Source organism: Petromyzon marinus, unplaced genomic scaffold, assembly GCF_048934315.1.
Source record: "Petromyzon marinus isolate PM22_M1 ecotype Great Lakes invasive population unplaced genomic scaffold, UKy_Petmar_22M1.pri1.0 PM_G_Scaffold_25, whole genome shotgun sequence".
Classification (NCBI taxonomy): domain Eukaryota; kingdom Metazoa; phylum Chordata; class Hyperoartia; order Petromyzontiformes; family Petromyzontidae; genus Petromyzon; species Petromyzon marinus.
In genome coordinates, this window is record NW_027422817.1 from 329,892 (window position 1) to 352,333 (window position 22,442).

Consider the following 22,442-nt stretch of genomic DNA (forward strand, 5'->3'; position numbering starts at 1 on the left):
ATAAAGTTACAGCCACCACGTGGTGTCAATAAAGTTACAGCGGCCTAGAGGGGCGGACCGCGAAGCCTCCTCGGCGAAAACTTCGTGCCGGTAAAACCCCTCACACCCCTTAGGCAGGGATCCCCTTGACCCCTCACACCCCCTAGGCAGGGATCCCCTTGACCCCTCACACCCCCTAGGCAGGGATCCCCTTGACCCCTCACACCCCTAGGCAGGGATCCCCCTATGGGCAGTGTTGAGTCTATGGTGCAGTGTTGAGTCTATGGGTAGTGTTGAGTCTATGGTGCAGTGTTGAGTCTATGGTGCATTGTTGAGTCTATGGACAGTGTTGAGTCTATGGTGCAGTGTTGAGTCTATGGTGCAGTGTTGAGTCTATGGTGCAGTGTTGAGTCTATGGTGCAGTGCTGAGTCTATGGGTAGTGTTGAGTCTATGGTGCAGTGTTGAGTCTATGGTGCAGTGTTGAGTCTATGGGCAGTGTTGAGTCAGTGGGCAGTGTTGAGTCTATGGGCAGTGTTGAGTCTGTGGGCAGTGTTGAGTCTATGGGCAGTGTTGAGTCTATGTTGCAGTGTTGAGTCTATGGTGCAGTGTTGAGTCTATGGTGCAGTGTTGAGTCTACGGGCAGTGTTGAGTCTATGGTACAGTGTTGAGTCTACGGGCAGTGTTGAGTCTATGGGTAGCAGTGTTGAGTCTATGGTGCAGTGTTGAGTCTTTGGTGCAGTGTTGAGTCTATGGTGACGTGTTGAGTCTATGGTGCAGTGTTGAGTCTATGGTGCAGTGTTGAGTCTATGGTGTAGTGTTGAGTCTATGGTGACGTATTGAGTCTATGGTGCAGTGTTGAGTCTATGGGCAGTGTTGAGTCAGTGGGCAAACGTACAAAATCAGCAGGGGATCAAATACTTTTTCCCTCACTGCAGTAGAGACGATGAGACGATGGGGTGTATCTACTTCATGTAGCAGAAGGTTTCAACGAGAACTGTTTGGTTTGATCAATTAATGCGGTTGAATCAGAAATGATTTTGTTGGATTGTATGACGAGGCTGTTGGTGGGATCTCTTTTTATTTTTGTATAGCTACCATCGTTGAGTAATTCTTGAATTTTGTTGTTATATTGTATTTTATCCACGATGACAGTGGCATTGACCTTGTCGGCTGAGAGGATGACAATGTCATCCCTCTTTTTTAATTCATATAATAATCAGATTTGATTATTTTTATATATTTATTCTTATTTAAAAATAATCAAATTTGATTAGTTACATACTAAAGGAAAATTTATTTATTATTTAAAATAATCAAATGTGATTATTTGTAAGTTTTATTAATTATTATTATAAAATAATAAAATTTGGTTATAAAGAAAGGCGAAATTATTAATTAAATATTTCTGCCTTGATTTATTATGTTAAAGTGATCGAAATTGGGCAATTATTTCATTATTTATTAATTATTATTTAAAATAATCCAATTTGATTATTTTAACTTATAATGGATATTCATTTATTATTTAAAAAAATAATCAAATTTTACTATTTTAATTTATAAATTTTTACTTATTTAATCTTATTTTTAAAATAATCAAATTTGGTTTTTATTTATTCTTATTTAAAAGTAATCAAATTTGATTATTTTTAATTTATTTTTATTTATTTATAATGATTTTACAATAATCAAATTTGAGTATTTTTATTTATCATTTTTATTATTATTTATTTAATATTATAAAAATATAATCAAATTTAATTGTAGTCTGAGTCCGACCTAGGGGGAGGCCCACGACTGCTTCAGATCTCCGTCGCCGGCCCCAGTCGGCCGAGAGAGGCGTCACGTGACGAGTGGCTGTGGGGTCACACCAAGCCGCGCGAACATCGCCAGAGGACACATCGATCCGAGAATCGATGTCACGCGTTGGAATCGCCCCGCCGCCGCCCGCTGCTGCTGACGCTCGGCGATCCGCGCGGGCGTCGGTTTCGAGCGACAGGATCGCAAATCGATTCCCTCCGGCGCTCTACGCCACCACGACGATGTCGACCACTGCCGCCGCCTCCTCCCCCCGGCACGCGGCCAAGCGCCTGGGAGTCAATGGCGAAGGCAACGACCGCGTCCAGGCGGGCGCGATGGTGAGCATCAGTGACGAGCGACTTGACGAGGTGTTTTTATAACGAGAAGATGTTTCTTTTACTCCTCCTCGCCCAGAGCCTCGTTGTGAGGCCTGGGCCAGAGGCTTCACTCAGGCGACGTGCCACCACCACCACCAGCCGTGTTTATATTATTTAACGTGATTGTTTAGCTTTGTAACTCGCACATTCCAGTGCCGTTGCGAAGAGCTTCTCGTTGTTGGTGTTGGGGATGGACCACGCGGACCACAGCATCGCTAGGCTCTGCTTACGTTCAGTAAAACGCGTTTTGGTAAACGTGGATTTCGTGTTCGTTAACACTTTGGGCTATTTCCAGTGTAATTTTTTTAGACGGCGTTTTCTCTTCTAAGGGTGTGTATTCTCTTTGCACTGAACGTTAAAATACTAAAATAATAAAAAAATATAAAACAATAAAAACATTCGTGATTGCAGTAATTCATATTCTTAGCTCTTTCGGTAAAGTCACGTTGAAGGGAAACAATAAAGTAATAAAATATATATAAAACAATAAAAAATATCACTATTGTTTTATATATATTTTTATATTTTATTGTTTCCCTTCAACGTGACTTTACCGAAAGAGCGAAAAATAAAAAACATTGCCTACCAGGAGAGATTCGTTCATGAGGCTATCCACATATACAACAAGCACAGAGACAATTTCAACCGAGAAGATGGATTCTGGCTTAGAAATCACTGGAAGGATTTGATAAATCATTTCGGGTCTTAATTGATTGTTCACGCATATGGTGACTTTCAGACCGCATCCATTATTTTCCTCTCCCCCCTCTTTTCCGAACATAGATGGACTCATATTCTTAGTTTTTTCGGTAAAGTCACGTTGAAGAGAAACAATAAAATAATAAAATATATATAAAACAAACAAAATTCTCACGACGTTTCGACCATAACGACCATTTGAGTTATGGTCGAAACGTCGTGAGAATTTTTTATTGTTTTATATATATTTTATTATTTTGTTGTTTCTCTTCAACGTGACTTTACCGAAAAAACTAAGAATATGAATTACTGCAGTCACAAAAGCTTTAAATCAAAATAGATGGACTCGTCCATCTGAATAACTGCCAAATCGCTCTCCGTGGTGCTGACGTTAAAAAAATAAAAAACGCCACTTTTTTTCAAAATTTCTTGCTGTGGTTTTCACACCTGATGATGATTGCTCGTGTTGCAGTCGAAACGTCGTGAGAATTGTATTGTTTTATATTTTTATTATTTTATTGTTTCCCTTCTACGTGGTGACTTTACCGAAAGAACCAAGAATATGAATCCCTGCAGTCACGAAAGCTTTAAATCAAAGGTTAAAATACTAATGAAGTTAAAATACCAATGTGTTAAATGTCCCACGCGATGGCGTCGTAGGGTAGCTCTTCGACCCTCCCCAATATGTTTAAACACTTTGTGGAATAATAAAACTTTACAGCGTCTACAAAAGCGCACCTGGCGGTGGGGGATGCGAGTTCCAGAGTTTATAACTCGAGGGCCGTTTAGATTTAAAGTTAAACTCGCGAACGTTCTTAGCGATTACTGAAATGGCACTGAGCTATGGCCACTTTTTTGCCAAACGGATGGAGATTTAAAAAGCCCTTTAATGCAAGTGTCTGCATCTGCTCCGATATCACTTGCCGGCGATGTCAGCCGTGGCTCCGCAAACGAACTTGTATCTCCCGGTTCATAGTGGAACGCGCGTTGAAAGCACTGCACCACTTTACCATGTCTGTCTGAAATGTTTCGCTCCGGATGACCGCTGCAAAGTATGATCTGTGTTTTTATTTAGCGTGCTGATCTTAAAGGTGCATTGAAAAATGTGATACTCCGGCTGATGCTCCTGTTGTTGTGGAGTGACTCATGCAGCCAGCTGTGGCTCTAGGGTTTGGTGTTACATGTTGTTTATGTGGTTTATTGTTAAACATTCGGTCACAGTCCCCGTGATCACTGTTACATTGCATTTATGGCTTTATTTTGGTGATTTTGAAAAAGTTTTATGGTTTGGCCATGTTTTGTTGTAGTACGGAGTTAGACTGATGTCCTTAATCTTAGTTGTCTTGTGGTTGTTGTTATTTGACTTGCATCCCACTGGGATTTTTGCACACAACGTTGGTGTACGGTGCTATTTCAGGAATATTTTGATGTTTTTTTTTTAACTGGATTTTCTGTTTGCACAGTCACACGTAGTCACTTTAAGATGTTTTTCTTGGTCGTGTTTTTGTTTTTTTGTTTGTTGCGGTTGCACCTGATTCAAGAGCCGAATGGCTCACAGGGCTATACCAAATAAATGAAACTGAAAACTGTCTTCTCGGTATAGGAGGAAACAACAGCTTTGCACAATAGTCGTGTTGAGTTTGCTTCCTTGCCGACGTGCACAGGACACGTTTGAGGACCCACACAAGCCCCCACCGTCGGCTGTGGTTCACGTGCGGGGACTCTCGGACACAGCCCTCGAGTCGGACCTCGTGGAGGCCGTGCGGCACTTTGGCCTAGTCAGGTGACCAGTCGGTGGTGACCGTTGCCCGCATGGGGAAGGAAGCTGTATTATTATTGTTATTATTGTTGTTTACCAAAAAAAACAAAGATTTATTCCTGCAGTCACGAAAGCTTCGAACCAAGTTTAAACCGCCTCTACGGGGAGGTATAAGGTCTGTATCTTTGTCTCTGTCTTTGTGTTGTCTTGTGTTGTCTGTGTGTTGTCTCTGCTTGTGTATCTGCCTTTGTGTCTGTGCTTGGATTTGTTTATCTGTGCTGTCTCTGCCTGTGGGTAGGTCTTGGTGCTTCCGAATGTTAGCTGCCGTGCTCCACTTTGCTCTATGCATACCTCATGCTAAAATGTCCCATTGTCTCTCAGCCTTGCCTTCTCATGCAAATATGTCCCATTGTCTCTCAGCCTTGCCTTCTCTGCCTATTTAAGACGACTTCATTGTGTGCTTGTACCTATGCTGGTCCGCTCTACTTGAATGTCTGTGTGTGTGTGCCGTCTGTATCTTAAATTTCATACTTAACTTGCAATTTAGCAATCTTTGAAATAACGTAATCAACCAGGCTTTGCGTTAATTGTGTTTTGACCGACCGTCTGTGTTGCTTCATATGGTTTCCAAATTCTGCTAAACTCTTGTCTGTTTGGTATGCTTCTCTCTCTGTGTCCCCTATTGTGTCGGTGTTAGTTCCCCCTACTTGGGTGTCTGTATATACATCTGAGGTTATGTTTCCCCTCTCTCGTAAATTTAGCTCTTCTTTACCTGATGATGGCTGCTTGTGTTGTAACCGAAACGTCGTACGCTATTATGTTATTTTATTATTTCTTATTTATACGTGACTTTACCGAAAAAAACAAAGATGATTGTTATTATAGTTATTATTATTGGTGTTATTATTGTTGTTATTATTGTTGTTATTATTATTGTTGTTATTATTGTTGTTATTGTTATTATTGTTGTGGTGGTGGTGTTTGCGGACGTGGAGTGAACGTAGACCTTGGAAATTCGAGTATTACCAATTTTCGGTTCAACAACTCAAGAAATTGCATAACACGAAAATACTCGATGGTTCTTAAGCACGGGGTGGGAGATGCCCTTCCTGGGGGTGCAAGACATGCCAGATTATTTTTTACAAGGTAAATCATCGAAACACATTGAGCACGGGCACGTAAGCACCGCTACTTTGTTCCATCAAACCTCTAAATTAATAAACATTGTACGTTTAAAAAAAAAATATTGAGAACCAAAGGGGGGGTGGCAAGGCTGCAGGTTAAAGCTCAAGAACCACTTCCGTAAATAAAAAGTCGTGGCCGCGTGTGGCGGTGGACGAGAGGGCGCGGCGTTGCCCACGTCACGGCGTGATCGGCGACGCCGTGCGTGGCTTACTCGGGGCCTTTACAGCCTGAAGTGACCAACCAAAAACCGCTTCATCTTCTTTGGGGTTCTTTCGGTAAAGTCACCACGGCGTAGAATGAGAATAAAATAATAAATCGATCAAAATTAAAATAACACGATAAAATTCTCACGACGTTTCGGGCCACAACACAAGCGGCCTTCATCAGGTGAAGGGACGAGACTGCCAAACTGAAATAGGACAGTCTCGTCCCTTCACCTGATGAAGGCCACTTGTGTTGTGGCCGAAACGTCGTGAGAATTTTATTGTGTTATTTTATTAATTTATTATTTTATTCTCATTTTACGCGACTATACCGGAAGAACCAAAGAAGATGAATCCTTGCAGTCACGAAAGCTTTAAATCGAAACAAAAACCGTTTGTTTTTCAATTTCCCCAAGTCACGAATTCCCTCCGAATTAAAGTGCCGCTGCTGCTTTTGTTGTGCCGTCTGACAAAAGCGGCACACGTTCAACTGTGATTAGTAACCGTGTTAAAAATTAATATCTCGTATTGAAATGGTGCACACACGTACCTTGTTTATGTACGTTTGAAGAGGCTTCGTTTGTCAGGTGATACATCGACAGAAGAAGACTACATTACCCTCAAGATGTATTTTAAATATAATTATATTCTTACAGTACATTCAATTCCAACGTACTACACTGCCAAACTGAAATGGGACGTAGCATCTAACCTGCATCCAACCAGTCTCCACTCCGTTGCATGCATTGAAACATTTCTTGAGATCAAATGAGGTGACTTGGAGCAGACCAACCTCGTGTTTAACATTAACAACAGGCATGCGTTTTAAAGTCGGCCACATCTTTGAATAACGGCACTCGTTTGAATCGCTCCCTCCGTGCAGCTTCGTGGTGATGATACCCAAGACGCGGCAGGCGCTGGTGGAGTTTGAAGACCCGGAGAGCTCCCGCAGCTGCGTCGACTACTCGTCCAAGGGCTCCGTCTACGTGTGCGGGCAGCCGGCCTACTTTAACTTCTCTACCAGCCAGAAGCTTTGGCGCCCTGGCGTCCCGGGGGACAACGGCAACAGCAACCACATCCTGCTCTTCACCATTCTCAACCCCATCTACCCCATCACCACGGTGGACATTGTTACACTTACAGCAGCTGGACATTAATGTGTGAATAGTTTGTCGGGTGTGCCACGCACACACGCGCATGTTTCATTTATACGAGTGAAATTATGTCCGTTTTGGATTACAGTGAATGGCTTTGCTAAGGAAATTACATTGATCCTTTGGTTCATTTGAGGCAATTGAAGTCGTGTTTTTTGTTTGTGCTTTGAAGTCTACCAATGGCATTGAATAAAAAACAATATATAGACCTAATGTTGATTTTGGAAAGCGTTGATGTCCTGTATGGCTCGATCTTAAAAATTCACTGGAAAAAAAGCTTTTCAAATTTACTTGGTAATGCGTGCAAAATCACCTCGCTGCATTTGTGTGCTCCATGTGGTCCTGCAGGATGTGCTTTACAACATTTGCAAACCATTTGGGCCTCTGCAACGCATTGTTATCTTCAGGAAGAATGGCCTGCAGGCCTTTGTGGAATATCCTTTCAACGAAATGCATAACCGTAACGATATGTCCGCCATTCACGTAATTTTACGTGTTATTTTGGAGATGCTAAATGTATTGTTTTTAAAATGAAATGGTCGTGTTTTCCTTAATTTTTGGCCACGTTTGTTTCGGTTGAGAGCGCCGAGAGAGCGAACTCATCTCTGAATGGAGCGGACATCTATTCGGGCTGCTGTACTCTTATAGTGGACTATGCAAGGGCAAGTACAACCGATACTTTGTACATTCACAAGTGTGTGCACCACAACCTGGGTTTTTTCACCCGCAGACCAAAGATTTCATTTAATATTCTGAATTGACCACTTTGGTGAGCAAATAATGCTGAATACACACGGCAATTCATTGCTAGATGAGGGCTTCCGCACTCGATGCCTGTTGTGGGGGTTATTTGACTTGTGTGCGGGGTAAAGGAGTGTAGCATATATTGTGGCAGCATAGAAATACAATGCACCCAATGGATTTTACAGCTGCCCACCACACAGCCCCACAACCTACAACAACCCATTGTGCATGACGGGCATCCTTGCCATTGTCTAAAGTCAAACTTTTCCCAATTGATATTACCGTGTGAGGGTGGTTCTTATCTGAGCCAGTGCCCTGAGCCAGTTAATGGAAAATTCGCATCCAGTGGGAAGGGTAGAGTTGGTTTTCAATTCGATTTTATTTGGTGACGGGTGATTAACATTCAGCCATAGGCTGCTTTGCGAGACCTGCAGAGTACCTGAGGGGAGATGTTACATTGTTAGCAGGAAATAAAATTACAGAACAGTAATAACGAATGCATCATTTTCATAACGGGGTTATGGCACTTCAACATTTTTGAGGTATACGATCAAGGCTAACGCTTTACAGTACACGAGGAACACTGCAAATAAATAATACCGAGTTAGGCAGAGCATGCCAAACTTATGTGCGATTAAACAAGTTTGGAATTTAAATAGGCCACCGAGGGATAGCGATTTTTATCTGCAAACACGAAGGGAGCTTGTTCCAACGAAGAGGGATAATCAACACGTGATCTTAAAAAAAAAAACTGGTGGCAGAAGGCCACTGTTTTCCCACAACTCCGATAAGCACGCTTTTGCTACGTACGGTGCGAAAGTTTAGCTTATCGTTGACTTGCTACGTGTGGCAGCTCTTATTCATTCATCTCCCAGGAAGTTAAGGGTTGCGTTAAGTACCTCGGCTTTACCGCAAGTTGCGTGCCGTAATTGTCTCAGGGGTAATGACCGCTTAATAATTATTAAGCTTGTAAATTTTAAATGGTTCTAAAGTTTCGATTTAAAGCTTTCGTGACTGCAAGGATTCATCTTCTTTGGTTCTTTCGGTAAAGTCACCACGTAGAATGAGAATAAAATAATAAAATAAAACAATAAAATTATCGCGACGTTTCGGCCACAACACAAGGTCGGGACGACAGGTTTGTTCCTTTCACCTGAAGAAGGCCACTTGTGTTGTGGCCGAAACGTCGTGAGAATTTTATTGTTTTATTTTATTATTTTATCCTCATTCTACGTGGTGACTTTACCGAAAGAACCAAAGAAGGTTCTAAAGTTATATAATTTTTTCCCAGCATCTATGCCCTATATGCTGGCCACGAATAATGTTTATCTTTTCCCCCTGCTGTGTCCTCTTTACAGGCGACGCGTCTGAATGTGTTTAAAAATGACTCTGAGACCTGGGACTTCACCAACCCTGGCCTCAAGCAAGGTAAGACCAATATTGAGCATATCAGAGCCGCGCTCTCTCGACAGCTGGTGGTGGTGAGCCCTCGGGTGTGTGGGGGGGGTGACGTTTTTAACGCAAGGGCTGGGGGTGTGCACGGCGTGATGAAACAGGCATTGACTTTCTGTACGCGGCCGGCTTTGCCGTGTTATACTTGAAGATCAGTGGCCAAGTAGAGGGGGAAGTTTGGAGCGTTCTCAAGAGGATAATGCAGCTTCTGCACTTGAGATTTTGGTTGCAGAAAAATGTCACACCTGCAGACACTTGGTTGTCTTGAAGCACATTGGTGTACTGTTTACAATCTACAGAACTTGGTCGTTGTCACAGGAAGTTATTTGAAACGCCATTCCCCTCTTTTGTATCAATCATGCAATCACTGCAATTGTGTAGAGCTGGTCAAGGTTATTTTCGTTTATACCTATCTTCTCCATATATATAAAAGGCAAAGTTGTGAATATGTGTGTCTGTTCAAAATGTTTAGCGTACTTCCCGACATGCAACAAACTGGAAATTTGCCATGTGGGTACTTTCCAGACTGTACACCGTGCAAACATTACACAAATACACTTTTGTTTTTTTTGGGGGGGGGGGGGAGCTCGATAATGCATTTATTTTTTGCACGGCAAGTGAGCTGTGACGTCAAATCTGTCACGTGACCCGTAGTGTAGCGGTTAGCGCTACGCTGCGCTACGAACCCGGCGACCCAAGTTCGATTCCCGCTCACCGCCACCAACTTTCACTGGCATATTTGAGATGCCAACTTTCACTGGCATATTTGAGGTGGACATTGCACGTTGCGTTTTTATATTTTGTAGGGTTGAGAAACCTTGACTGCGTTATGTGGTGTCTGGGTACTAAGCGGAGAAGCTTAGAGGATGTCAGAAAAGCCGATATTTACGATTGAAAATATCACTTATTATAAAGTAACCCTTTTAATTTGGTACGATTGAACCTGAACAGGAAAATGGTATCTTTGTCCCGAGTACATTGTGTGTACGCACAGATATTAGTTTCCGAAGAGGTAAGTCTTGCCACTTTATCAAGGGAGCTTCAGGGACACGGTGCGGTTTGATTTTATCGCCAAATTTTCGTAAACGTTTCAAAGGGTATTTTCCTCACTCCCAACATCAACGCTACAAGGAGCATCTGCGAGCATTGCCGCACACAGAAGCACACGGAGGCAATTTGCAAGCAACACACGAGCAATCAAGCGCCCGGCAGCCAACAGCCACCGACGTGAACGGCGACGACACGAACGGCGACATTGGCGACATCCTCGTCGGCACTTGGGAGGCACCGGGGACCAAGCAACCAACATGCCGCCGCCGCTGTGACACGCACGGCCGACCCGCGCCCCCCCACGCCTGCAGCGCCACGTCACGGAACACTCGGCGCAGCACGCCGCGTCCGCTGCACCGCAACCGCCACGTGCCGCTTGGCAGAGGCCATCGGATAACCCGCGTCCAGCCGCAGGCACCGGGGGACACGGCGCTGACAGACCGGCAAAGCACCGGCACCACCGCGAAGAAGCCGGGAGCGACGAAAGCCCGCATTCACCGCGAACGGGACTTGGAAATAAGCCGAACGGAACGCGTGCCGATGCGTTTGGGGCTTAAAATCGCTCCGTTGGTGAGAATTTACCTCGACGCTCGTACGTTTAGACTGCCTTGCTAAAGTTTTGTTTGCAAACGAGGCTTTTGACATTGCAGATGCCAGACACAACGCATTTCGCATCGGTTTATAAGCGGCGATCTTTTTCATTTTAAAGGTTTGTAAGGCCCCGTCGCCCACTTAAGTGTCCCAATTTTAAGCCCCAAACCAAAAAGGGTCGCCGGAGAGCGAGAGGTGCGGTGGCACGGACAACGCGGGGGGGGTCCATTTGTGCCGAGCGTGACTGCTGTTGGCGCAGGAAAGAAGGCGCCGGCCTTTCTGTTGCATCCTCCTCGCGATGGGTTGTCAGCCGCCGCCCGACTCTGGGCAACTTTGTGTTCCCGTCGAAGTGTAGACTGGGTAAGAAACGAGCGGGCATCGCAGGCGGCAACCACGGACACTCGCTGACGCCGCACCTCGGAACAATTTGTCGCGTGCATCTGTACACCTCCAATAAATTTTGTTTTTTCTTCTTCTTGCGATGAGCGTTTCTTTACGCGCTGTATTTTGTATGGTGCTCGTTATTTATGTTGCACCGTGTGAAATCTGCATTTTAAAAATACCGCCAATTGTTTTTATCGACAGACGCAGCGCGCCCCCGTGTGGAGTGTGCCCGGAATTTCTTAATGTGTTGGTCATGTGAATGTTCTGGGTGCAGAATGCATTTTTTGGATTGTCCTTATTTTGTGCAGCAATGAGCGCTTATGTTTCCCGTGGGTGAATTTGGTGATCGTTTTTTTGTTGTTTTCAGAGGACAATGCAGTGATGCCAGCGAAGCAAACGTCTCTCCTTGGCGACCATCCCAAAGCACACGCTTGCGGTGGTGGCGACTGTGGAGGTAATCCCCTTGTTGCGAATGCTATAATTTCGGTTTCCTTCAGCTTGCTGTCAGATTGAAAGAACCTGCTGCCTGTTGAGAACATTTCTTATTTGGAATTAGTGTTAAGGTGCATCCTAAAAACCTTTTTTTGCGATTAACAATTGCAACGTATGAGTTGCTTTGTGTTTTAAGAGACGATATTTCCAATAGCTATCAGATGTATTGGGTATTTAAAACAAGCTATGCTGAATAAGAGGTCTAGCTTGGTGGCCCTCAACCTAAAATAAAAACTAGTTTAGTCTATTCCCTAGGCAACTGAGTCTTCTGGACCAATGTTTTCCAGTGTCTCCAAGGAGTAGAGTGGTGATTCCTGGGTTACCTGACCTTATAGGAAAGGGCACACGTGTGTAAGATGATGGCTGTCATAAATCTGTTTTTCAGAGAAGTTTAGAGAGTTTCAGCTAGTTCACGATGCGTTTCCCCCTCTTGTGTGTTTGCGTCACAGGCCACCAGCAGCCACCACCACCGGGCGTCGACTACGGATCTGGCGGCGACGGCATGGGCGGTGGGGGAGGAATGGGCATGGGAGTAGGCATGGGCAACCAGGTTGGGCCCCAGGGTGGTACCCAGGGCCAGCACGTGCAGGCCATGATGAACCAGCAGGCCGACAACAAGGTCCTCATTGTGTACGACTTGGACGCCGAACGCTTCAACTGCGACCGCGTGTTTAACATCCTCTGCCTCTTCGGCGACGTGGAGAAGGTGCCTTCGCTGGGTGTTGCGCGCACCTGCTTTGAAATGAGTCCCCGTTTTTTTTCTTCCAAAGGTTCAACCGCGGTGCAATGCGTACGCACGCGTGTGGTGCACGTCGTGCGCTGATCGTGTTATATAAAGTGGGAGATTCACACGACCAAATTTGTTCACCGATTGACAACATACACATTTGGTCATTTTCTTTACAAAAATGTACCCAATGCGAAGTGTTCTTTGTGCATGTTTTCTAATGGCCCCTCGGCCAACACTTCACATTTCAACAATGCGTTACAACGAAACTTGTAGATATTTTCGTGCAAGATTGCGCGATGCTGAACCATCTTACGGGTTGTTATTTTTGTAGGTTAAGTTCCTGAAGAGCAAGCCGGGAGCCGCCATGGTCGAGATGGGAGATCAGTACGCCGTGCACAGGGCGGTTTTTCACCTCAATATGTCTCAGATCTTTGGAAATAAAATCAACCTCTGGTGAGCCTTTTTGTTCCCGTGTTAAATTGGTAAATGTAACTCGTCATATCCTGTTAATGTAATTGGATACTGCTTTCCATTTAGAGAAGACAACTTTAGTAAATATTTAGTGCAAGTGACTAAATTTTAGGACGGTGAAAAAGAGAGCTGATGAATACCGTGAACGAAACACTTGTCACACAGCTCACGAGGACCCCGGTGACTTGCTGTCCAGAGCCTTTATTGAAGTGGCGAACATGAAATTTGGATTCTAGATTTGAAGCTTTACGGGGAGGGCCTTTATTGAAATAGCGAACGTGAAATTTGGATTCTAGATTTGAAGCTCTACGGGGAGGGCTTTCACCTATCTGTTAGAGCTTTCAACAGACAACGGGACAAGAAGTCAAAGCTCATCAAGACGCTGACCTTCCTCAAAAGATGCCGCGACAACAAGCTTAAAGGACGCGACCTGGGCTTGCTGTCTTCACTCCAACGCTGTCCTCTGGACAGTCCGGTCCCTTCACCTGATGAAGGCCACTTGTGTTGTGGCCGAAACGTCGTGATTTTTTGTTATTTTATTTTTTACCCACGTGACTTTACCGAATCGAACAAAAGAGCACGTGAAATTTGGAACGTGATAAAATAAAAACAGTTTCTTCGCGCTATTCCCTCCCTTCCGCCCTCGTCTCGGCAGCGTGTCGAGGCAGCGGTCGATTGTGCCGGGCCAGGCGTTCGAGCTGCTGGACGGCACCGACAGCTACAGGGACTACGCAGGTTCTCACAACCACCGCTACGCCAACAGCGAGAAGGCGGCGAAGAACCGCAACCAGCGTCCCACCGCGGTGCTGCACTTCTTCAACGCGCCCACGGACATCACGGCCGAGATGTTCGCGCAGGTCCGTGCCCCCGCCGCCCCTTCAGCCTGCTGCCAGCAGCGCAGAAGGGGAGCGCGTTCGGTTTCTTTAAAAGTTTTCCCAGGTGAAGCTTTTATAAATATTCAAGTCCAAAGTTTGCACGTGAAACAATCCTGGGTTTTTAAGATGAGCCTATTGATGTTGTGGAGTTTGTGGTGGCCAATGACACGTTTCCTGTGACGGGACAAATGTAAAATGGTGTAATGTAGTTTCCTTTCAGCGGTTAAAACATAAGATGTATAAATAATGCAGTCGATGTTCCAAAGGGACTTTTTTGTTACAGACTAGACAACACCTCGCGTTAATTTGTCCTGTTTAATACATTACGATTCATATTCATTCGTATTCGAAAGGTTTATATTTAAGTCTTTGGACATTGTTTCTGCAAATGGTTGCATTCCCCCTGAGTCTATGCTTGGTGTTCACAATAATCTGAGCACTTTAAAAGACTGCTCCAAAGCTGGCGAATGTAAATTTAAAAATGGACAACGGGATTTGTGCCTGCAATTAAAATGACATCTCCCGAATGCTTTACCGGTGCACGTTAACTGTTACCAACTATAACGTGAACGCCGCCCGTTCTGTCCCCGCAGCTGTGCGACGAAATGTCGATTGCGAGGCCCCGCTCTTTCAAAGTGTTTTCTGGAAAAAGTAAGTCCCGCAAAGTATGTTTATTATTTATCTTACGTGTCATGGCACAGAATAAATCGTGTACTGTATTCTCCATGCAATCGTCGCTTGATTTACAGCACGACACCAGATGATCTGCAACGTGTGCTATGAGGCCATGCTCAAGAAACCCTGTGAGAAATTCTCTCCCGAGAGCAATCCTTGCTATTCACTCGCGCCCAGGCTGACTGGACCGTGTTAGCGTAGCCAAGGCATCGGACTGAAGCCTTCCTGCTGCAGAAATTCACCGACGACTGACACCACCCTTTAAACACGGCAAAGGGTTTCATATTCTTGGTTCTTTAGGTAAAGTCACATAGAAGGGAAACAACAAAATAATAAATATATACAAACACAGACAATTTCAACCGAGAAGATGGATTCTGGCTTAGCAATCATTGGAAGGATTTGATAAACCATTTCGGGTCTTAATTGATTGTTCACGCTTACGGTGGCTTTCAAACCGCATCCATTATTTTCGTCTCCCCCCTCCTCTTTTCAGAACATAGATGGACTCGTCCATCTGAACAACTGCCAAATCGCTCTCCGTGGTGCTAACGTTAAAAATAACCGCCACTTTTTTCAAATTTTCTTGCTGTGGTTTTCACACCTGATGATGATTGCTTGTGTTGCAGTCGAAACGTCGTGATAATTTTATTGTTTTATATTTTTATTATTTTATTGTTTCCCTTCTACGTGGTGGTGACTTTACCGAAAGAACCAAGAATATGAATCCCTGCAGTCACGAAAGCTTTGAATCAAAATGGTGAAGGGCGTTGCGTTTTACACGACCCAAATGACTCCATGAGCGACGGTCCGTCCACGTGTCCAGCCGATAGGAGTGTGTCCGGCCTGACGGAGTGGGAGACCAAGAACGATGCCATGGAGGCTCTGGCGTGCATTAACCATCACCCCCTGAAGAACGCAAGTAAGTTGTGGGGTGTTGGCCATTTGTGTTGGTGCGATGACATTGAAGCGGTGCTGCATTATCGGCAAATCTTTGGTCGTACGCTCTGTTGAGCACCTAATGTTCAGATTTGGGGGGGGGCGCTTGTTATTACCATAGCACCATCTGTGTACACTGGCTGCCTAGCAGCCTTGGGTGAAATTGCAGGAAGTGAAAGCAGTTGTAGATTGTTGTATTATATATTAACAGGTTGTTATTTATGGGCGATTTGGATTTCGTTGTTGTTTGCATGTACAGAATGGGATTGTAAGTTGACATATCCAACCACTTTCACTTATCACAACTCAACGTTATCTTAGCTCCCTGAACGAGTTTGTTGACATCAACAAAGACCCTCCTAAGAATCGCTTCATTGTTTTAAGTTTTTGTGTGCTCCAGTGAAGACGTCATGTGGCTCCCCTGTTTTTATTTTCTCAGATGTTCCATACCTCTACACCCTCAAACTGTGCTTCTCCACTGCCCAGCCTTCATAGAAGACAACTCAACATGTTTCATGCCGTATTGAACGTCGGTGTCAACATCATTGTCACTTTGTGTACTATTTGTGAATGTCCCATCACTCTTGTTGAAAGTTAACCATGGGTATAGGTCGAAAGTGCAATTTGACGCGTTTACATTTTAGTTGTCATTTTTTGGAGGATTAATTTAGATTTCTATATTGACTGCACCGAAAGATTTTAAAGGTCGCAGTGGAAATGAAGAATGTTGAAATTAAAATAATTATGATTAGTCTCCTTAACCTGCCGAGTTTGTCTGCCGTGTGCATTGCTATTTTGTCCATGAGCCCCAAACCAGATTTCACTTGGCAGTCCTCGGGTGCCGTAACTTTAGCGGCTCCAATTAATTTACAATTTGGGGGGGTTCTCAACTTGCTCATAGCCAAAGTTTTTGCTCCCACCACGAGTGATGCTCCTTTCTTGCTGTAGCCCATGGCACTAATATGCCCATTTAATTTCATAACGGAGAGCTCTGAAATAAATGCCAAAGAGACCCTTTTGGGGGGGGGCTGGTAAAAATATACCCCGACTCATTGAAAATCCCATTGAAAAACATGGGTTGCCATTCTGTACAGTGCGTGTATTTAGCAGGTTAATACGCTTGCAAATATAAACCCCAAGAGAAAATAGAACAGTGTTTGAAAATAAAAGTATGGAGAGATGCATGTTTGACATCGAACTGGAATCGATTGAACATGAGCGTGGAGACATGAAGGAAGTTGGGCATAGGGTAGGTGAGTGACTGTGTGGGTGGCTAGGTGAGTGACTGAGTGTGTGGGTGGCTAGGTGAGTGAATGAGTGTGTGGGTGGCTAGGTGAGTGACTGAGTGAATGAGTGACTGAATGTGTGGGTGGCTAGGTGAGTGACTGCATGAATGAGTGACTGTGTGGGTGGCTAGGTGAGTGACTGTGGGTGGCTAGGTGAGTGACTGAATGAGTGACTAAGTGTCTGTGTGGGTGGCTAAGTGAGTGAATGAGTGAGTGTGTGGGTGGCTAGATGAGTGACTGAGTGTTGGTGGCTAGGTGAGTGACTGTGTGGGTGGCTAGATGAGTCACTGAGTGAATGAGTGACTGTGTCTGTGGGTGGCTAGGTGAGTGACTGAGTGAATGAGTGTGTGGGTGGCTAAGTGAGTGACTGAGTGAATGAGTGACTGAGTGTGTGGGTGGCTAGGTGAGTGTGTTAATGAGTGTGTGTGGGTGGCTAGGTGAATGAGTGACTGAGTGTGTGGGTGGCTAGGTGAGTGAGTGACTGAGTGTGTGGGTGGCTAGGTGAGTGAGTGACTGAGTGTGTGGGTGGCTAGGTGAGTGAATGAGTGACTGTGTGGGTGGCTAAGTGAGTGAGTGACTGTGTGGGTGGCTAGGTGAGTGAATGAGTGACAGTGTCTGTGTGGGTGGGTAGGTGAGTGACTGTGTCTGTGTGGGTGGCTAGGTGAGTGAGTGTGTGGGTGGCTAGGTGAATGAGTGACTGTGTGTGTGTGTGTGCGGCTAGGTGAGTGAATGACTGAGTGTGTGGGTGGCTAGGTGAGTGAATGACTGAGTGTGTGGGTGGCTAGGTGAGTGACTGTGTGGGTGGCTAGGTGAGTGAGTGACTGAGTGTGTGGGTGGCTAGGTGAGTGACTGTGTGTCTGTGTGGGTGGCTTATCAGGGACGGGTCCCGTGTGGCCAGTGGTCAAGACCTGTACCTTGGCTGGGTCAGGTCAGACTAGCCTCCCCTAGGACCCCCTTAGCCGGAGGACCCCGAGACCCTAGCCCAGGAATAGGGCGAGTTAGACCGAAGCCGTACCTCCTCAGCTAGCAGCGGGTGAAGGGGCCGTTACCCCTTCAAGTAGAAGGCTGTATTGTATTGTGTTAAGCACCTTTGTAATAAATAAGCATTGCCTCTACCGATTCGTCTCTACGCTGTCTTAAAGAACCCACTACACATGTACAGGAATAACTCTTACGTCTTTAACCATTGAACTTGTTTTAAATACATATAAAAACTCTAAACATTTATCATGTGCACAGTATCGTAATTAAGGCGGGTACTGATACCCCAATAAAGTGCTCATATTTGGTCAGAGGAAAACCAATGCTCATTCGGTAATGCATCTCCATTGGAAGCATGTTATGATGACCTCCTACAGCGCTGTTTCACGAAGTGTTCCGTTTATCAAGAACGCATCCTGGCTGCCATAAGAGGCACGCAAAAAACTGAAGGCCGCCTGGGATCAAACTTACAAAATAAGCGGATGAGAGCAGGTTGGTGCGCTTTCGGAAAATGTAACTTGATAATGAAACGCAAGACCCAATCTAGATGTGACTCACTTGCAGCACTCCACTGCCCCTACTCCACACCCTCCACTCTCTCCTCCCTGGCTCCTGAACCCCTCTCTTACCTACATAGCCTCTTGTCACAGCAGCCCTTTTGCCCACTTCAGCAATTGTTTTCTTGCTGTGGTTGTCCCACCTGACGGCGGACGCTTGTTGCGTTGCGCCCGAAACGTCGCGGATTTAATTTATTTTATACCTACCACGTGACTTTAACTAAAGAACCAAAGAGCGAGGCCCAATGTTTAGAGCGTTAAAGGGTATGTAAAGCAAGGCCAAAGGCACGTAGAGGCACAACCATAAGATAACATAACACATTCTCCTGCGGAGGGAGGGAGCTGGTTGTAGGAACGTTGGGCTGCTCAGTCAATGGCCAGGGTCAACAATGGCGGCACCACCACGTGGTGCATTCAGCACAATACGCCCGACTGTGAGGGCGGGCGCAAGCCGGCGTGAGTAGGTGAAACGTTGAGTTTTATAAGGGCACCACGGGGTGACCAGCCCCTCCCCACCCAGCCCCACCCCTCCCCACTCAGCCCCTCCCCACCCTCCCCACCCTCCCTCCCCACCCTCCCCTCCCCACCCAGCCACACCCACCCCACCCAGCCCCTCCCCACCCAGCCCCTCCTCACCCTCCCCACCCAGCCCCTCCCCACCCTCCCCTCTCCACCCAGCCCCACCCCTCCCATTTTTGGATGTCACGACGGACGGACACAACAATAATCCCCTGTGGGCTGGTGGTGTAATAACCAGGAGGTTCCTACCAGTATTAACTTTATAACCAAGTGTAAGCCCAGAGTCTCGATGTATTTTATTTCAGTGAGCCCTGGGTCAACACTCATGAAACATCACGAAAGCACAGCAAGTACAAAGCAATTTTAAAAGCAGTTGCAGTAACAGCTAAGAATATATTAGAATACATTTCACAACATTCTACAATTAACATTGCCGAAAAGGTCTAACTAAAATCTGAAAACTCATACTATCTATGCAACAAATCTGAAAAGCGCTCAAATTTATAACATCCAATTTTGGAATTAATAGCTTATTAAAAACCAATAAAATCCTAAGGTTGGGGGTTGACTCAGCCTATGAGCCCTCAAGGGCCAATACAATTAGTACTACTAAGTAGGGAAGTAAACAGTGGTTGTCCTATGGGTCGACTCACACCCATCATTGAAATGTGACATTTCTAACACTGGCTAAGGGCTGTAAACACAACACCATTGAACATTTAAGCAGGACATCAACTTTAACTTGACAATTATAAAAACTGAGTGGGCCAGGATCATGTTTAGATGTTGTGCTTGAAGGATTAGCCAACAATTTGTATTTAAGTTTTGGAACCTGGCATATGAATGTTTCAAGTGCTGGTCTCGTGTAATCCCCCCTGCCAAACACGCACATCTGCACCTCCACAGATGGTGGAGTCCTCCGGCTCGATTCCTCTATAGGGTTTTTTTTCCTCTGCCAGTTTTCTCCCATTACTCTGCACCTCGTTAGGCTCAAGTGAAGCCTCAATCCGGTACGAACTCAGTCAGAACATGGCATGGCCAATATGAACCCTGATGACGACCGCCGCTTGCGCTGCGATTGAAACGTCGTAGGTTTTATTTTTATTCATTTCCTTTTATTATTATTATTTCTATTTTACGTGACTTTACCAACAAATCCGTTGTTAATCCGCCATGGGCGTTGTGAACTTCCTACGTTGCTTTTTCTCTCTGTAAATAAACACCCCAGGGCTCATGTCTGACACGACCATTACTGACGCCCTCTAGGGCCTCTGTTGTAACTGCATGATTGAGTCCAGGGCTTGCCACGAGGTGGCGAGGGCTACCTCTTGTTGTCGAGCTTGTTGCAGCACCGTCGCCATTTCCCCAAACTGCATGGTCAAGCGGATATTGTAGCCTTCGTGACGTGACATGACGGAGGAGCGGAAAGCATCGCACACCTGAGACACCTACAGTGGGGGGAGGGGGGGGGGCGAAAGGGCAATTTTACAAGCAATAATGGAGGGAAATGTTTTCAATTCCTCATATGATCGTGTTTTGTTTTCGTGGAACTGAACACATTTAAAGGAACATTTTGCATCGGTTTGAAACATTCAGGCTGGCCTTCCTCCAATCCACCCTGCGTTTAACCAGGCTGTGTTGTGAGGAACTCACATGTTCTTGAAAGATCTGGACAAAGTCACGCCAGTGACTTCCTCAATGAGGCTAGACTGTGTGTTAGCTGGGACACATAGCCCACATGCCCAGCCACCGCATGCCCAATCAGTTTCTGTCTAGCCAGAAAGAAGGGACTTGAATGGTCATGGTACAAGCTACAGAACACAGGGGCTGCTGTGGTACAGGAGAATATAAAGCTGATTGGACTTGCCAAGGATTGGTACCAGTGTTGTCAAAATCGGCCTCTGTGGAGGAGGCTCATGAAGGATGCTACTGGGCAGTTAGAGGCAGTCGCTCTGCAAGCATCAATGTAGGGTGGAGGAGCGACGCTCGAGAGTGGAGCAGTGGGCGGCTAAAGCACACAAGTTGGCACAGTGGGGATCACAGGCCATGCATCTGCCATTTACCTCGGTCAGTTAACCCACAATGATCTGGGCCTGTCCAATGACCTCTTGCCTTCGAAACGGGCACCATGGATTCAAAGGCGCAAGCTATTTGGTGACATTACCACCAGTTAGTGGTTGAGCGGTGAATGGCGGCTGCTGTTGTTTTTTTTCTGCCGATTTTTTTAAGTGATAATTTCTGTACTTTCTTTGTTGCTTACTCTTTTGTCAACCTTGGACTCGGGGGATCGATTTTGAATAATGAGACTATCCTGGTTCCTTGAGTTCTCACCTCGTTAAATATTTATTTGAACTAAACTTGAGGGAAACACACATTGTTACGGTAAGTAAATGCGCAACCGGTGGGCTGTAAGTCAAATGCTCTTGGAGTGTCCCACTGAGTGTTTTTTGTTGTTAAATAGCTGGAGATAAGAGATAAAGCGAGATGACAGCCAAGCTCCCCCAAGACAGAGATAACGTGCGTGATGTCACGTAGCCTAATAGCCAATGTGAGGAATCCTGCCGTATGGTGAAAGAGTTGTGTCTAGCTCAGACGTGGGAAAAGTACGGCCCCCTGGGCTTTTTAATCCGGCCCGCCGAACTTGTCCAAATATTATTGTTAAATTAAATTTTACCTTTATCCTGTAATGCCCCCATTTCCCCATTAGATGGCGAACTTTGACCGCGAGTTACGACACGTTTTTGTATTTCATATTCTTAGCTCTTTCGGTAAAGTCACGTTGAAGAGAAACAATAAAATAATGAAATATATATTTAAAAATAAGTAAATTACTGCAAACCGACGCACCTGATGACGACCGTTTGTGTTATGGTCGAAACGTCGTGAGAATTTTTATTGTTTTATATATATTTTATTATTTTATTGTTTCCCTTCAACGTGACTTTACCGAAAGAGCTAAGAATATGAATTACTGCAGTCACGAAAGCTTTAAATCAAAATGTATGTTTTTGTATTGTTTATGTTCGTGCAACTTGTTAAATTGCCTTGCAAACGAATGCTTTGCTACCTGTTAAAGGCCAAATCCTTTCACGTAATGATTTTTAACACGTCATTTATATTTAGTTCACACAAACACTTAATCTGTTCCTGGCCCGGCCTGTCAAATTTTAGAACCCACTGTGGCCCGCGAGTCAACAAATTTTCCCACCCTTGGTCTAGCTGGTAAAAAAAAACGAGTTTGTTGCTACGTGGGTTCCAGGAGCGACCACTGGGTATCTGAAGAGTGCACCTCAAGAACGGTGACTTTCTAAGATCTCAACGGAAGTTGCTTACCCAAATGTAAAAAAGGGAGATCAGTCATCAGATTTGAGTCAGTTTTTTTTTAAAGATACAGCATTTCTTTCACATGTGATCATCATTGATGATTTTTGCCAACCGTTTCCTGAAAATTGCCCTCGTACATTTTGGTCTGAAGGCTCCCCGTCAGGTTTAGTGTTACAACTCTGAGGCTTGTTTCATAAATCCTTCGCACAGTTTCA

General features: G+C 45.1%; 1 protein-coding gene and 1 long non-coding RNA gene across 8 annotated transcripts in view; one reads left to right on the forward strand and one right to left on the reverse strand.

Annotated features, from left to right (window-relative positions):
* On the forward strand, positions 1–17,961 carry LOC142913358 (heterogeneous nuclear ribonucleoprotein L-like). Of its 6 annotated transcripts, none has more exons than XM_076060869.1 (14): positions 1–90; positions 1,748–2,148; positions 4,521–4,639; positions 6,887–7,124; positions 7,506–7,591; positions 7,723–7,819; positions 9,260–9,329; positions 11,746–11,832; positions 12,320–12,576; positions 12,932–13,053; positions 13,727–13,928; positions 14,540–14,597; positions 15,448–15,543; positions 16,000–17,961. In XM_076060869.1, the coding sequence occupies exons 2-14, from the start codon at positions 1,897–1,899 to the stop codon at positions 16,053–16,055; spliced, it is 1,740 nt and encodes a 579-aa protein (XP_075916984.1). In that variant the 5' UTR covers positions 1–90; positions 1,748–1,896; the 3' UTR covers positions 16,056–17,961. The 6 variants fall into 6 exon arrangements, with proteins under 6 accessions (XP_075916984.1, XP_075916985.1, XP_075916989.1 ...); XM_076060870.1 differs by having other exon boundaries at positions 1,748–2,118; XM_076060874.1 differs by lacking the exon at positions 4,521–4,639 and having other exon boundaries at positions 1,748–2,118.
* LOC142913359 (uncharacterized) overlaps positions 8,262–22,442 on the reverse strand; it is a 19,791-nt gene continuing 5,610 nt past the window's right edge. The window contains exons 3-4 of one of the 2 annotated variants that reach the window (XR_012934634.1): positions 20,229–20,351; positions 8,262–8,340 (exon numbers count right to left, since the gene is read on the reverse strand). This is a non-coding gene — a long non-coding RNA (uncharacterized LOC142913359). Of the gene's footprint in view, positions 8,341–19,181; positions 20,352–22,442 lie in introns of those variants that run through there. The other variant, XR_012934633.1, reaches the window with a different exon arrangement.

Excerpts from the sequence above, each read along its gene's own strand:
- LOC142913358 (XM_076060869.1), top strand. The coding sequence starts at position 1,897 with ATGTCACGCGTTGGAATCGCCCCGCCGCCGCCCGCTGCTGCTGACGCT. Across the intron at positions 7,125-7,505 it reads CCATCTACCCCATCACCACG|GATGTGCTTTACAACATTTG; the intron begins GTGGACATTGTT and ends GTGGTCCTGCAG. Across the intron at positions 7,820-9,259 it reads TTATAGTGGACTATGCAAGG|GCGACGCGTCTGAATGTGTT; the intron begins GCAAGTACAACC and ends TCCTCTTTACAG.